Source organism: Cervus canadensis, chromosome X (genome assembly GCF_019320065.1).
Source record: "Cervus canadensis isolate Bull #8, Minnesota chromosome X, ASM1932006v1, whole genome shotgun sequence".
Taxonomy (NCBI): Eukaryota; Metazoa; Chordata; class Mammalia; order Artiodactyla; family Cervidae; genus Cervus; species Cervus canadensis.
The window spans coordinates 52494136-52511176 of NC_057419.1; the positions used below are offsets into that span (position 1 = coordinate 52494136).

The 17041-nt window shown below is 39.0% G+C and overlaps 1 protein-coding gene across 1 annotated transcript in view; it reads right to left on the reverse strand.

Annotated features, from left to right (window-relative positions):
- Positions 1-17041, reverse strand: part of DGKK (diacylglycerol kinase kappa) — a 160757-nt gene that overhangs the window by 84116 nt on the left and 59600 nt on the right. Inside the window, exons 7-9 of the mRNA XM_043459737.1 lie at positions 13277-13412; positions 12694-12797; positions 12266-12391 (exon numbers count right to left, since the gene is read on the reverse strand). Of these exons, the coding sequence (XP_043315672.1) occupies positions 12266-12391; positions 12694-12797; positions 13277-13412 (366 nt within the window). The remainder of the gene's footprint in view (positions 1-12265; positions 12392-12693; positions 12798-13276; positions 13413-17041) is intronic.

Below are 17041 nucleotides of genomic sequence, written 5' to 3' on the forward strand. Positions count from 1 at the left end.
GATATATGTGTCTCTTTAAATTTTGGTTTCCTCGGGGTATGTGCCTAGGAGTGGGATTGCTGGGTCATATGGTGGTTTTATTCCTAGTTTTTTAAGGAATCTCCATACCATCTTCCATAGTGGCTGTATCAACTTACATTCCCACTAACAGTGCAAGAGTGTTCCTTTTTCTTCACACCCTTTCCAGCATTTGTTGTTTGTAGACTTTTTGATGAGGGCCATTCTGACTGGTGTGAGGTGATATCTCATTGTAGTTTAGATTTGCATTTCTCTAATAATGAGCAACGTTGAGCATCTTTTCATGAACCTTCATACTAGTTTTAAAAGTAATCAATGTACAACCTTTACAAAATTAGATTATTCTGAATTTTACTGTGTACTTACCTTTACCAGTGAACTTTATACTTTCCTATGTTTTCATGTTAGTGCCCTTTAATTTCAGCTTAATTTACCTTTAATATTCTTGTAATGCTAGTCTAGTGGTGATGAACTCCTTTAACCTTTGCTTGTCTAGAAAACTCTCTTTTTCAATTCAGAAGGACAGATTTTTCTGGCAGAGTTGGAAAGTTTTTTCTTTCAGCCCTTTGAATATATTGTGCGATTCCCTTCTGGCCTACAAATTTTGTGCTGAAATATCTGCTCATAGTCTTATGGGTGTTCCCTTGTACATAACTGTTTTCTCTTGCTGTTTTTATGATTCACTCCTTGTCCTTAACTTTTGACATTTTAATTCCAATGTATATTGGTCTGGTCTATTTGAGTTCCTCTTATTTAGCTCTTTCTGGGCTAAGTGGTCTGGATGGCTGTTTCTTTCCCTGGGTTAGGGAAGTTTTCAGCTGTCATTTCTTCAAATAAGTTTTCTGCCACTTTCTGTCTCTATGCTATTACTATGACCCCTATAATGTGAGTGTTTGTCTGCTTGATGTTGTCCATACATTCTTTGAGCTATCTTCACATTTTGTCAGTCTTTTTTTCCTTTTTGCTGCTCTGATTGGATGAATTCCATTTCTCTGTCTTTGAGTTCTCTAATCTTTTCTATTGTTTCATCTAGTCTGCTGTTGAAACCCTCTAGTGTATTTTTCAGTTTAATTATTTTCTTCAGCTCTATGACTTCCATTTGGTACTTTCTTATAATTTTCATCTCTCTGTTGAGGTTCTCACTGTGTTCATCCATTTTTTTTCCTCAGCATGGTGAGCATCTTTATGACTGTTATTTTGAACTCTTGATTAGGTAAATCACTTACCTCTGTTTCATTAAGGACTTTTTCTGAAGCTGTTTCTGTTATTGTTATTTCATTTAGAACATATTCCTCTGTTTCTTCATTTTCCTTGACTTTCTGTGTTTGTTTTTAGCATTATATAAAACAGTTACTTCTCCAAGTCTTGGGGAAGTGGCCTCATAGAAGATGAATCTTATTGGTCAACCCTTCCCTAGGTCTTGGTTGTTTCTCAAGCTTTTGTGATTTTCCAAGCAGCCTATTTTATTTTTAGTGGATCTCAATATTTGGGGTGTCCCAACTAGTGAAGAACTAAAGATCCTCTTGATGAAAGTGAAAGAGGAGAGTGAAAATGTTTGCTTAAAACTCAACATTCAGAAAACTAAGATCATGGCATCCAGTCCCATCACTTCATGGGAAATAGATGGGGAAACAATGGAAACAGTAACAGACTTTATTTTTGGGGGCTCCAAAAGCGCTGCAGATAGTGACTGCAGCCATGAAATTAAAAGACACTTGCTCCTTGGAAGAAAAGCTATGACCAACCTATACAGCATATTAAAAAGCAGAGACATTACTTTGCCGACAAAGTTTTATCTAGTCAAAGCTATGGTTTTTCCAGTAGTCATGTATGGATGTGAAAAAAACAAGAAAGCTGAGCACAAAAGAATTAGTGCTTTTGAACTATAGTGTTGGAGAAGACTCTTGAGAGTCCCTTGGACTGCAAAGATGTCAAATCAGTCAATCCTAAAGGAAATCAGTCCTGAATATTCATTGGAAGGACTGATGCTCCAATACTTTGGAGCTGAAACTCCAATACTTTGGCCACCTGATGAGAAAAACTGACTCACTGGAAAAGATCCTGATGCTGGGAAAGATTGAAAGCAGGAGGGTAAGGGGACAACAGAGGATGAGATGGTTGGATGGAATCATCAACTCGATGGACATGAGTTTGAGTAAGCTCTGGGAGTTGGTGATGGACAGGGAACTCTGGTGTGCTTCAGTCCATGGGGTCGCAAAGAGTTGGACACAACTGAGCCACTGAACTAAACTGAACTGAAACTCAGTGTCCCAAAGGAGAATAGCTCAATCAGTACCTAGATTCAGGTTAATTGGTAGCTGGGCCCCCAGGCCATAGCTTTTAGAGTATGCCAATAGATATAGTTCTGTGGGATTAAATATGTAAGTCCCACTGGTCACCAGAGTTGGGTGACCTATAAGTGTCACCTATGTGGCATTTGCAAAAACTGGCGTGCCAGATGAGTATACATGCTCCTTTCCAGTAGATGTCCATGACCTGTTGTAAATCATAGGGAGAGCAGAATTGTGGCATCCACCATCCTCAAAGAGCATCTCAGTAGATTTTTTGATGAGTGTGAAGCCAGAGGCCTGCTCTCCATGCCAAAGCTCCAGGACAAGTAAACAAGCCTCTTTCACAGAAAGATGAGTTGTGTTTCAGCCTACTGTCTGTGTGTGCCCTTCGGGTGGTGGTTGGCCCAAAACTCTCTCTCTGTTACAGTCCCATGGGACCCCAAAATGCAAGCTACATTGGCCACCAGAGCCAGGCAATCAAGAGTTGTCCCTTGAGCAGAAATCACAAAACACCTGGGCACAAAACATGTGTAACAGCTCCTCTCCAGGAGATACTAGCATTTTGGATCATGTCAAAAAGAGAGCGTGAAAAAGCACCTGCTTCTAAGGTCTATAGAAAGGATTACAATTGGCCCTTAGATATATGTTTAATTAAAAGTCTATTCCTCAGGCTGCAAGGATGAAGATGACAGACCTCTTTTTCAGAAAGATTGGACTCCTCAATCTGTGCTTCTTGCTGCGCCCTGGTGGTGACAGCTATAAGAACTCTTTCTTCATTTGTTACAATTCTTTGGGACCTCTGAGCATAAATCCTGCTGGTCATCAGATCCAGGTGATCTAGAGGTGTTCCCTGGGGGGCAGGTGCAAAAATCAGGACACCTGATGAGGGTTCAAGCTTCCTTCCAGGAGATAATGGTAAGCTGGAGCAGAGCAGAAGGAAATTACAAAGATGATGTCCACTGGCAGAAGCAAGGCAGAGGAAACCAAAATCTTTTAAGAAGAAGTTCATACTTTCATTTCTTCTTGTTTAGAATGATCGGTTTTAAAGAAGCATATAAAAGGCTACAAAGACTGGATCAGGGTTTCTCAATATCATTGCTATTGATATTTTGGGCCAAATAGTTCTTTGTGCTATCCTGTGTATTGCAGGAAGTTTAGCAGAATCTTAGGCCTCTATTCACTAGAAGTATGCAGCACATCCTTTCCCCCTGAGTTGTAACAATAAAAATATCTCTAGACAAAGACATCGTAACAATAAAAAATATCTCTAGAAAAAGATATCAGGCAAAATGGCAGAGTAGAAAGACCCCGAGCTCACCTCCTTTCATTGGGCACACCAAAATACAACTATTTAGAGAACAACCATCCATGAGAAATTCTGGAGCTTATCAGCAAAGATCTTCTATTAACACAACTAAAACTATAAAGAAGGAACCACAATACGATGGGTAGGAGGGGTGGAGTTGTTGTATAGTCAATTTTCATACCCCTGGGTGGGCAACCAACAAACAGGAATTACAATTGTAGAAGTTCTCCCCAAGAAGAGAGGGGTCTAAGCCCCATATCAGGCTACCCAGTCTGGGGGTCCTGCCCTGGAAGACAAGCCCCTAGAATGTTTGTCTTTGAAGATCAGCAGGGCTTACTTTCAGGAGTCTCAGAGGGTTGTGGGAAATAGAGACTCTACTCTTAAGGGCACAACAAAATTTCATATGCTCTTGGACCCAGGGTAGAAGCAGAAATTTGAAAGGAGCCTGGGTTAGACCTAACTGATGATCTTGGAGAGTCTCCTGGAGAGGCAGGTGGCAAGTGGAGCTCACTCTGGGGACAATGGTTGCAGCCATTTTTGGAAGCTTGATCTACCATGGGGGAACTGGAGCTAGCAAGCACCATTTTGGAATCATCCCTCCATCTTACTAACCTCAGGACCCATCCCCACTCCCACTCAACAGTCCATAGGCATCAGTACAAGAATGCCTCAGGGCAAGCCCTACCCACCAGCACACATGCTGCCTTAAGATCCTCTGAACCCACAAACAGCCCCTTACCCAGGAAGTGTCCCCACACACCAGTGTCTGAAGGTACTAGACCAGGATCCCTAAGAGCCTGGCAGCAAGAGACCTGGGACTGACCTCTACCCACCAGTTGGCAGGCACCAGCTCTAGAATGCCTGGACCCACCCACCAGCAAGACTGCTCTAGCCTCAGGCCAGCCTTATCCATCAGTGGACAGGCACCACCCACAAGACAACTACAGCCTCACAGCCTGCAGACTCAGCCTACCCAACAGTAGTCCAGCACCAGCCATGGGACCACTGGACCATAGTCCTGATTGCCAGCAGGCCAACACAAGCTTCAAGACACCCCAGGCCAGTTGTGTCAGAAATTGGCCTACCTACTGGAGTCCAACACCAGCTGTGGGGCCCTGAAGCCGAACCTCAGGACTCAGTTCTTTCTGCTAGTGGGCCACCACTAGTCAGAGGACCTGGCTTCAACCACAGGTCTGTTGGCAACAGCCCTAGGATCTCTTGGACCCTGGCTCTGACCACCAGTAAGCCAGCACTAGTCCTAGGGCCCCCTGATGTTTCACAGCCAGCCGCCTAGTGACTTGGTCCTGCAGCACCCACACGAGGCAAAATCTATCAACCAGCTGGACTGAAGGTCAGCCATGACTACCAGACCACCCATAGTAGTCAATCCACCACAACAGAAAGACCCATGTAGCCCACATAAGGGGCACCCCTAGAGAATTTAGCTCTGGTGATAAGAGAGGAATATGTTTCTGGGACACAGAGGATGTCTCTTACAAAAGGCTACTTCTTCAAGGTTGGGAAATGTAACCAACCTACCATATATATACAAACAATGACTTAGGCAAAATGAGGTGACAGACAAACATGTTCCAAATGAAGGAACAAGACAAAATCCCAGAAGAAAAACTAAGTGAAGTGGAGACAGCCAGTCTAACTAAAAAAGAGTTTGGGGTAGTGATCCTACAAATAATCAAAGAACTTGGGAGAAGAATGGATGCACAGAGTTAAGTTAGAAGTTTTTAACAAAGAGTTGGAAAATATAAAGAAAAACCAAAAACAGGTGAAAAATACAATAACTGAAATAAAAAATACACTAGAAGGAACTGTAGACTAAATGATACAGAGGAATGAATCAGCAAGCTGGAATACAGGGTAGCAGAAATCACTGATGCTGAACAGAAAAATAATGAAAGGAAATGAAGACAGTTTAAGAGATCTCTGAGACAGCATCAAGAGCACTAATATTCACATTATAGGGAACCCAGAAGTAGAAGAGAGAAAGGTGCTGAGAACATAATTGAAGAAATAATAGCTGAAAATTTCCCTAATTTGGGAAAGTAAACAGACATTCAAATCCAGGAAGTGCAGAGTAACCCATACAGGATTAAACCAAAGAGGGACACATCAAGATACACTGTAATTAAAATGGAAAAAATGAAAATGAAGTGAGGTGAAAGTCATGCTCAGTCATGTCTGACTCTTTGCCACCCCATGGACTGTAGCCTGCCAGGCTCCTCTCTCCATGGAATTCTCCAGGCAAGAATACAGAAGAGGGTTGCCATTCCCTTCTCCAGGGGATCTTCTCAACCCAGGCATTGAACCCAGGTCTCCTGCACTGCAGGCAGATTCTTTACCATCTGAGCCACCATAGAAGCAATAAGGGAAAAAGCAACACATTACAAACAAGGGAACTCCCATAAATCTATCAGTGGACTTTTCAGCAGGCTAGAAGGGAGTGGCATGATATATTTAAAGTGATGAAAGGGGGAAAACCTATAACCAAGAATAAGCTACCTGGCATGGCTCTCATTTAGATTGATGGAGTGGTGAAAAGCTATACAGACAAGCAAAAGATAAAAGGGTTCAGTACCACCACACAAGTAGTACAAATGTTAAAGAGACTTCTCTAAATGAAAAACAGAAGCCCACAACTAGAAACATGAAAATTACAAACGAGAAAAGCTCATTGGTAAAAAATAAATATACAGCAAAGGTAGAAAATCAACCACATAGAAAGTAGGAATGTTAAAAGAAAAAAGGAACAAAATAATCTATATCTGCAATAAATAGTTAAGGATTACAGTTTGTTAGATACAAAATGTGATGTCAAAAACAGTAAATTGTGAAGGGAGGAGTGTACAAATGTTGGATTGCTAAAATGTATTTGAAATTAAGAGATCAGTAACTTAAAACAATTAAGTATAGATATAGATATAAACCTCGTGGTAACCACAAACTTAAAATCTATAATAGGTACACACACACAAAAGACAAAACAGGAATCCAAACATAACACTAAAGATAGTCATCAAATCATAAGAGAAGAGAGTAAAGGGAAGAAAAGAACAAAAAGTACTAAAAATGACTAGAGACAATGAACAAAATGGCAATAAGTACATACTTATCAGTATTTACTTTCAGTGTAAAAGGACTCAGTGCTCCAATCATAAGATATTGAGTGGCTGAATGGATACAAAAACAAGACCTGTATATATACTGCCTAAAAGAGACTCACTTCAGATCTAAAGACAAACACATACTGTAAGTTAGGGGATAGAAAACATTATTCCATGCAAATGGAAAAGAAAAGGGGATAGCAATAGTTTTATCAGGCAAAAAAACTTTAAAGCAAAAGCTATTACAGGAGAGAAAGAAGGATAGTACATAATAATAAAGGGATCATTCCAAGAAGAAGGTATAACAATTGTAAATATATATGCACCCAACATAGGAGCACCTAATTGCATGAAGTAAATATTAACAGACATAAAGGAGAAACTGATAGTAACACAATAATAGGAGGGGACTTTAATACCCCACTACATCAATGAACAGATCATCCAGAAGGGAAATAAACACTTAAAAGACATATTAGAGAAAGTGGAATATATATGTGTATATATTCCATCAAAAAGCAGCAGATGTTTCGAGAGAACAGCATCGAAACATGTATATTATCTATAGTGAAACAGATCACCAGTCCAGGTTGGATGCATGAGACAAGTGCTCGGCCTGGTACACTGGGAAGACCCAGAGGGATCGGTTAGAGAGGGAGGTGGGAGGGGGGATCGGGATGGGGAATACATGTAAATCCATGGCTGATTCATGTCAATGTATGACAAAAACCACTACAATATTGTAAAGTAATTAGCCTCCAACTAATAAAAATAAATGGGAAAAAAAAGCAGCAGAATACACATATTTTCAAGTGTACAAGGAACTTTCTCCAGGATATATCACATACTAGATCACAAAACAAACCTCAGTAAACTTGCGTGTGTATATGTGCTTAGTTGCTCAGTCATGTCCAACTCTTTGTGACCCCATGGACTGTAGCCCACGAGGCTTCTCTGTCCATGGGATTCTCCAGGCAAGAATACTGGATTGGGTAGCCATTCCCTTCTCCAGTGAATCTTCCCAACCCAGGGATTGAACCTGGGTCTCCTGCATTGCTGGCTGATTCTTTACTATCTGGGCCACCAGGAAGGCCCCTTGGTAAACTTAAGAAAATTGAAATCATATAAAGCATCTTTTCTTTTCACAATATTATGAAACTAGAAACCAACTAAAAGCAAAAAAAAAAAGAAAGAAAGAAAGAAAAAGAAACCTGTGAAAAACAGAAACATGCAGAGGCTAAACAATATATTACTAAACAACCAATGGATCACTGAAGAACTCAAAGAGAAATTAAAAAAAAATGGCTGAAGACTGATGAAAATGAAAACACACAATCCAAAATATATGAGACATAGCAAAGCAGTTCTAAGAGAGAATTTAATAGTGATATAAGTTTACCTAATAAAAAAAGAAAAAATCTCAAGGAAACTAACCTTACACCTAAAAGAAGTAGAAAAAGAGATCAAACCCCAAAGTTGGTAGAGGAAAATTCATAAAGATTGGAGTAGAAATAAATAAAATGGAGACTAAAATACAATAGAAAAGATCAATAAAACTAAGGGTTAGTTCTTTGAAAAGATAAACAGAATTGATAGACCCTTAGCCAGACTCATCAAGAAAAAAGAGAGATGGCCCAAATGGATAAAATTATAAATGACAATGGAGAAGTTACAACTATACCTTAGAGATGCAAAGGATAATGAGACTCCTACAAATAATTATATACCAATAAAATGGTCAACATAGAAGAAATGGACAAATTCCTAGAAATGTACCATCTATCAAGACTGAACCAGGAAGAAATAGAAAATATGAACAGATCAACTACCAATAATTTAATTGAATCAGTAATGAAACAACTTCCAAGAAACAAAAGTCCAAGACCAGATAGCTTCACAGGTGAATTCTCAGTTCAGTCAGTTCAGTTCAGTCGCTCAGTCATGGTCAACTCTTTGTGACCCCATGGACTGCAGCACGCCAGGCTTCCCTGTCCTTCCCCAACTTCTGGAGTTTGCTCAAACTCATGTCCATTGAGTTGGTGATGCTATCCAACCATCTCATCCTCTATTATCCCGTTCTAATCCTGCCTTCAGTCTTTTCCAGTATTAGGGTCTTTTCCAGTGAGTCAATTCTTTGCATCGGGTAGCCAAAGCATTGGAGCTTCAGCTTCAGCATCAGTCCTTCTAATGAATATTCAGGACTGATTTCCTTTCGGATTGACTGGTTTGATTTCCTTGCAGTCCTAGGGACTCTCAAGAGTCTTCTCCAACACCACAGTTCAAAAGCATCTATTCTTTGGCACTCAGCTTTCTTTAATTCTATATCCATTTGCGATAAAAAACTCTCCAGAAAGTGTATATAGAAGGAACATACCTTAGCATAATAAAGGCCATATACAATAATCCCACAGCTAACATCATATTCAACAGTAGCACAAAGCTGAAAGCATTTCCTCTAAGATCAGGAAAAAGACAATCAGGAAAAGACAGTCCCACTGTTTTTATTCAACAGTATTGGAATTCCTAGCCACGGCAATCAGACAAAAAAAAGAATTATAAGGAATCCACATTAGAAAGGAAGAAGTAAAAATGTCACTATGTGCAGATGACATGATATTATATATAGAAAATCCTAAAGACACCATCAGAAAACAAGTAGAGCTCATCAATGAGTTCAGTAAAGTTGCAGGATACAAAATTAATTATACGGAAATCTGTTGAATTTCTACCCACTAACAATGAACCATCAGACAATTATGGGAAAATCCTATTTACAATAACATCAAAAACAATCAAATATGTAAGAATAAACTTTTCTAAGGAGGTAAAAAGACCTGTACTTATATACTGATGAAAGACAACGCAAACAGATGGAAAGGTGTAGCTTTTTCATGGATTGCAAGAATTAAAATTGTTAAAATGACCTTATTACCCAAGGAAATTTACAGGTCTGATGCAATCCCTATCAAAATACCAATGGCATTTTTCCAGAACTAGAACAAATAATTCTAAAATTTGTATGGGACAAAAGACCCTGAAAAAAAAAAAGACCCTCAAAAAATTTTTGAGAAAGAAGTACTCCCTAACTTCATACCTTACTACAGAGCAATAGGCAATAGTAATGGCACTAAAACAGACATATAGATCACTGGAACAAAATAAAGAGCCCAGAAATATACCCACACACTTATGATAAGTTAATCTACAAAAAAGGAAGCAAGACTAGACTATGGAGAAAAGACAGTCTCTTCAATAAGTGGTACTGAGATAACTGGGCAACTACATGTAAAAGTGAAATTAGAACATTTTCTCATACCATATACAAAAGTAAACTCAAAATGGATTTAAGACCTAAATATAAGACCTGAAACCATAAAACTACTAGAAAAGAATATAGGCAAAACACTCTTTGACATAAATTATAACAATATTTTTTTTATCTGTCTCCTAAGGCAAGGAAATAAAAGCAAAAATAAATGAATGGGATCCAGTTAAAATTAAATGCTTTTTCATAGCAAAGGAAACTATCAACAAAATGAAAAGACACCCTACAGAATGGAAGAAACTATATGCAAATGATATGACCAATAAGGGGTTAATATCCAAAATATATAAATAGCTCATACAACTCAATATTTTAAAACAACCCAATTAAAAAATGGAAGGGAGGCTCAAGAGGGAGCCTAAATAAATAAATATATATATATTATATTTATGGCTGATGAATGTTTTTGTACAGTAGAAACCAACACAACATTCTAAAGCAATTATCTTCCAATAAAAAAATGGGCAGAAGACCTAAATAGACAATTTTTCCAAAGAAGATATATAGAACACCAACAGGCACATCAAAAGATGCTCAACATCACTAATTATCAGGGGAATGCACATCAAAGCCACTATGAGATATCACATCACACCTGTCAGAATGGTTATCATCAAAAAGGCCACAAATGACAAATGTGGGCAAGGATGTGGAGAAAATGGAACCCTAGTATACTGTTGGTGGGAATGTAAACTGGTACAGCCACTATGGAAAACAGTATAGAGGTTCCTCAAAAAACTAAACATAGAGATATCACATGCGTGTTCAGTCACTTCAGTTGTGTCCAACTCTGTGACCCTATGGACTATAGCTTGCTAGGCTCCTAGGATCCAATAATCCTACTTCTGGGTATATATCTGAAGAAAACATTAATTCAAAAATATACATGCACCTCAATGTTCACAGCAGCATATTTTGTAATAGTGAAGATATGGAAGCATCCTTACTTAGTGCCCATCAACAGATGAATTGATAAAGAACAATTGTTACATATGTAAAGTTGGAGTGGCTAAAAAGTTCTTTTTTTTCTGTTATATATAATGGAATAGTACTCTGACATTTAAAAGAATGAAAATTTGCCATTTGCACTGACATGGATGGACCTTGAGAGTATTATGCTAAGTGAAATAAGTCAGACAGAGAAAGACAAATACCGTGTATTCTTTTATATACAGAATCTAAAAAATGAACTAGTGAATATAACAAAAAAGAAATAGACTCACAGGTATAGAGAACAAACCTGTGTTTACTAGTGAGAAGAAGGAAGAGGGGAGGTGAAGATAGGGGTAGGGTATTAAGGGGTACAAATTATTAATATTATGTATGAAATAAATAAGCTACAAGGATATATAGAACAGCACAGGGAATATAGGCAATATTTTACAATATGTATAAATGGAGTATAAACTTTAAAATTTGTGAATCATCATTTTGTACCCCTGAAATTTATATAATATCATAAAACATCTATACTTCAATAAATAGAAAAAATTCCATCAGAATATCATTGGATACAAAAAATTCTCCAGACATTGTCAAATGTGTCCTGGGGGTGGGAGAAAATAACCCCAGCTGAGAACCACTGGTATAAAGGTATGGTAATGTTGTAGCTAAGAGCACAGTTTTTTGCACAATTATGTATAAATCAAGACTGTTTTGCTTACTGGCTGCATGACCTTGAGCAAATCACTTCACTTTTCTGGACCTCACTTTCCCCTTCTGTAAATGGGGACAATGAGGGTTGGTTTAGGGTTGTTGTAAGATTAAATGAGGTCATGTATATAAAATAATATATAGTGGCAGTAATAATGTACTAATATTATTAACCATTATTAATTAACAAAGATTACAATTTCCTAGGAAATTATAAATGAGGAAAGCAGGAGGTTTCTTAAGGGTATACTGAGAACAAATTTTTTAATTGACCATAATGTCATAAAAGTGTTCAGCTCTTCCCATTTGCTAGCAGGCTTCATCATTTAAGACCCTCAAAGATAAGAGGGAGTATTACATCTTTCTCTCAAAGATTCCATAGCAAATTTTAGAAAGGTAGGATATTGAGTTCTACACTATAGAATCTGTATAATCTATATCTGAGTCAGGGTCACTGAGATTTCTATCTATATGTAGGCACAATCAACCTCCAATCCACCCCTTCTCTAGAAGTCAATTCTCTTAAGTATCAAGGAGATGAGAAGAGTCTTACCGTAGAATTACACCAGAGACACCGGAAATCTTGAAGTCTCTGGTAACTGCCACAGTTCTCATGACATACTGCGCACTGAGAACTGGCAGATATGTTTCCTTCTACCCATTGATGAGGCATGGTTTTCTGAAAGATAGAAAGAGACAAGATATAGAAGTTAGAGATATAAAGAGAGGAAGGCCAGCTGGAATAACTGTACTACCCCTTGGAGGACACTAGATAACCCTAAGGAAGTTCTCCATTGTCCTGCTCTCCCTACTTCGATACTAGTGACCAATGACAGGTGGGAGATGGGAGGAGGCTTTCATTCTTATAGATTTGTTGGATCATGAGCTTAGGGAACATGCCTACTTGGGTTGTCTGTGTGTCCTGACTGAAGGGGAGATGTAAAACGGTGATTATGAGAAAGCATGGCTGGTACTCACTACTTCGTCTGCAGGCATGAGGAGGTCATCAGTAATGGATAATGTATTCCATTTGCAATCTTTGTTTGCTCTTAAAGCACATAATCTGTGAGACTTTACTTTGCACACTGTAAAAAGAAGAAAAAAAATGGATGTTAATCTGGTGACAATGAAGATTCTAATTTCTTTCCCTAAGCTGCTCTAAAAGCTAGAACCTAGATGCATCTAAGAAGTTATGACTTAACTCCAAAGGCTTATTTTCCATATATTTCAGTTTCTCTTTATTCTTCCTGGCCAAATTTTCTACTACCCAACTTGAATGGAAATTGATGATAAAAAAGAGGTGATTTTCTGTTTGTTTGTTTGTTTTCAACCATGTGACTGTATTGTCCAGTCCTCCCAGATCCAACCCTCTCTTTTGATTCATGAAAATTCTCCCTCATGCCAGTTTCCTCCCATCTTCTTTTCCCAGTCTGTTAAATATCATGTTTAATCTCACACTAGAGTCAGTCATGTGGTTTGAGTCAATGATACTAAAGCCACATGAACTTTTTCACCCCTGTCTCCACCCGCTGAGCTCCACTTCCTAAAGGAATCAGAAAGTTACCTTCACAGATGATAACATTTTGAGATAAGGCAGGAATGCTCCCCCGACAAACATTGCAGTGCTGGGTCCGGGGACTGTGGCTCGAATACCAGTAGTGCATTCCAGTAAGAAAAGGGTTGTTTTCTGCTGCAGGTATCTAAAATAAATAAAAGAGAACAAAGAATAGAGAGTTAATCACAGAGATGGATTAGGGAAAGCCAGAAAACCTGATGCTAAGGGTGAAATGGCCAGCTATATAAGGTGTCAGAGCATGTGAAGAGTAAGAATCAAAGTTGAGCTGACAATAAACCTCCCATCTCTATTTTTTTCCCCAGTGGTTTTGGAAAGGGAAAAAGAATGAGGGGGTGGAATTCCCTGGCAGTCCAGTGATTAAGACTCCACACTCCCAGTGCAGGGCGCAGGGGTTCCAAATCCTCTGACCAGGCAAGAAAGAGAGGAAGTAGGGCTCTGACCCCGGGCTAAGGAATGCTTGTCAGGCTTTAGCTTCCTCCTGAAGATATATGTTACCCTTCCTGGCTTACTGCTGCCAAGTGAGTAGAGAACTGCATTGCTGGGACAACAGTTTCATTTCAGAAGCTTCTGGCCAAAGCATTCTTTTCTGAATACCATGCTCTGACTGCCTATAGAAATTTTCTGGTTAATCAATTCGATTCATTCAAAATTCATTACATATTTACCAAGTAACTACTATGTGTTTGGCACTTTTCAAGGCACTGGGGATATAGTGATGAATAAGACAAAGTCTCTGCCCTCTTGAAATGGCTTTCTGTTTGGTGTCCCTCTTTCATGGTATTGAATTTGATGTTTACTTTTAACCTGCCTGTAAATGCTGCATTTGTTTAACACAGCCTATTTCTCATGACTGTTGGGCAGGCACAGGGTATAACAGCAACTAGTTTTGGGGCTAAAAGGAGAAGGGGGAGGGGTGGGCACCAAAAACCCTCCAATTTATTCTGGGTGTGCATTCCACAGGACACTTCCACCTTTTCTCTAATTCCTGTGAATGCCTAATCTCTTCTTCCTCTGCCTTCCTCTGGAATGTAGACATAGGTATACACATTCAGCTATTTATTCTTGATGTTATAATCATTTGGGCATGTAAAGGCATAAGACCTTAAAATGAAATACACATTCTTCCTGATAGTGGTCCGAGAGAGAGAGAGAGAGAGAGAGAGAGACAAGGATAGGAGAGAGAGGAAAAAAGAGGGGGAGCAAAGAGGGCACTATTGAGGGACCTAGCACATTTAGTCTTCAACTTTGATTAATTTATAGGAATTAGTCATCTAAAACATAGCCTGTATATGGTACTCTTTGAACCCTGCTTCCCTCTCTGGCATGCTATTTATGTGCTAAACTGCTGTTGACCAGGAAGCTTCTGGAAGGAAAAGCTACTTGGATGAGACAAAGGCTCATCTAGTATGAGGTCACTTTGTGATTGTATTATTTTTTTTTATATTGACACCCTGGCAAAGTTCCAAGAAGATCAGAGTAGAGAGTGGAGAGTCATGAGGAAATGAGATAGACTCGGTCTTGACATACTGAGCAACCAGCACCTTTCCATTTCCCAAGCCACAAGATTATAACTCTACAAGTACCTTCTTTCCTTCCAGCTTCCCCCTCTCCTCCAATAATTACTACGAGCTACTTTGTGTCATCTACAAAGCTAGGAACTAGAGATGTAGAGATGCATGATCCATAGTTTTTGCCCTCAAGGAGCTCATAGTCTACTGTAGGAGACAACTTCCTAAACAGATCCTTCTAGTATAGAGTTACAAGTGAGCTCTCCTATAGTGTTCAAGATTCTATAGGACAAATGGAAGAAATGAAGAACTCTGAGTAGAATACTGAATTTCATGGTACAAGTGGCTACATAATATAAACATATATAAAATGGACATTGTTTTGGTTCAGCAGTAGAGGAAATGGGATTTATATTCCTTATGTGCATCTTATTGTATAAGGAAACTTTGATGCACACAACCCTGAGTGAGTATGTGTTGTATGCTGAATTATGTCCCTTGCCAAAATATGTTCAAATACCTAGTATCTGTGAATGTGATCTTATTTGAAAATAGGATCTTTATAGATGCAGTCAATTTAAGATGTGGTCATAATGGATTGGGGTTCCCTGGCAGTTCAGACAGTAAAGAATCTGCCCACAATGCAGGAGACCTGGGTTTGATCCCTGGGTTGGGAAGATTCACTGGAGAAGGGAATGGCAATCCACTCCAGTATTCTTGCCTGGAGAATTCCATGGACAGAGGAGCCTGGCGAGCTACAGTCTGTGGGGTCACAAAGAGTCGGACACGACTGAGCGACACACACACACACACACACACACACACACACACAGAGTGGATTAGAGTAGGCCCTAAACCAGTGACTACTGTCCTTATAAGAAGAGGGAAATTCAGACATAGTCACAGGAGAGAACAGCAAGTGCTGACAGAGGGTGAGGTTGGAATGATGTGTCTACAAGTGAAGGAATGCCAAGGAATGCCTGTAATCACTAGAAGTTAAGAAGAGGTAAAGAAGGATTCTCTTCTAGAGGCTTCAGGAGACCATGGCCCTGCCAATACACTGATTTTGGAATTCTAAACTCCAGAACTGTGACAGATTAAGTTTCTTAATTCACACAATTTGTGGATTTGTTGTAGCAGTCCAAGTTCTTGCAGTCCAACCCCAATAAGAAGTTTGGGGTCCAACTCTTTGTGACCCCATGAACTGTAGCCCACCAGGTTACTCTGTCCATGGGATTGCCCAGGTAAGAATACTGGAGTGGGTTGCTATTTCCTTCTCCTGGGGATTGAGTTTATTTTAGATGCCACATATAAATTAAGACATACAATACTGTCTTTCTGTGTCTGGCTTATTTAACTTAGCATAATGTCTTCCAGGTTCATCCATATTATTACAACTGGCAAGATTTCCTTCTTTTTAAAGGTTGAACAATATTCCATTGTATTTATATATAAAAATATTACATTTTTAACCCATTAATCCACTGAGGGACATTTAGGTTACATCCATATCTTGGTTACTGTGAATAATGCTGAAAGAAACATGAGAGTGATGATACATATTCAAGATCCTGATTTCATGTCCTATAGCTATATATACCCAGAATGGAATTGCTGGAGCATAAGGTAGTTATATTTTTAATACTTTGAGAAACTTCAATACTACTTTCTATAAGGCCTGTACCAATAATAATTTATTATTAATCTCTTTTCTCCACAATCTTGTCAGGACTTATTACCTCTTGTGTTATTTCTGTTTTTAAATTTTGAAGTATAGTTGATTTACAATATTGTGTTAGATCCAGGTACAGTAAAGTAATTTAATTATATATGCTGTTGTTGATGTTCACTTGCTAAGTCCAGTCTGACTCTTTGGGACTTCATGGACTGCAGCACACCAGGCTCATCTGTCCTCCACTATCTTCCAACTCAATGGTGATTCTATCTAACCATCTCATCCTCTGCCACCCCCATCTCCTACTGACCTAAATCTTTCCCAGCATCAGGGTCTTTTCCAACGAGTCATTTCTTCACATCAGGGAGCCAAAATATTGGAGCTTCAGCTTCAACAACAGTCTTTCCAGTGACTATCCAGTGTTGATCTCCTTTAGGATTGACCAGTTTGATCTCCTTGCAGTCAAGGGACTCTCAAGAGTCTTCTCCATCACCACAATTCAAAAGCATCAGTTTTTCAGTGTTCAGCTTTCTTTAGGGTCAAGTTCTCACATATGTACATGATTACTGG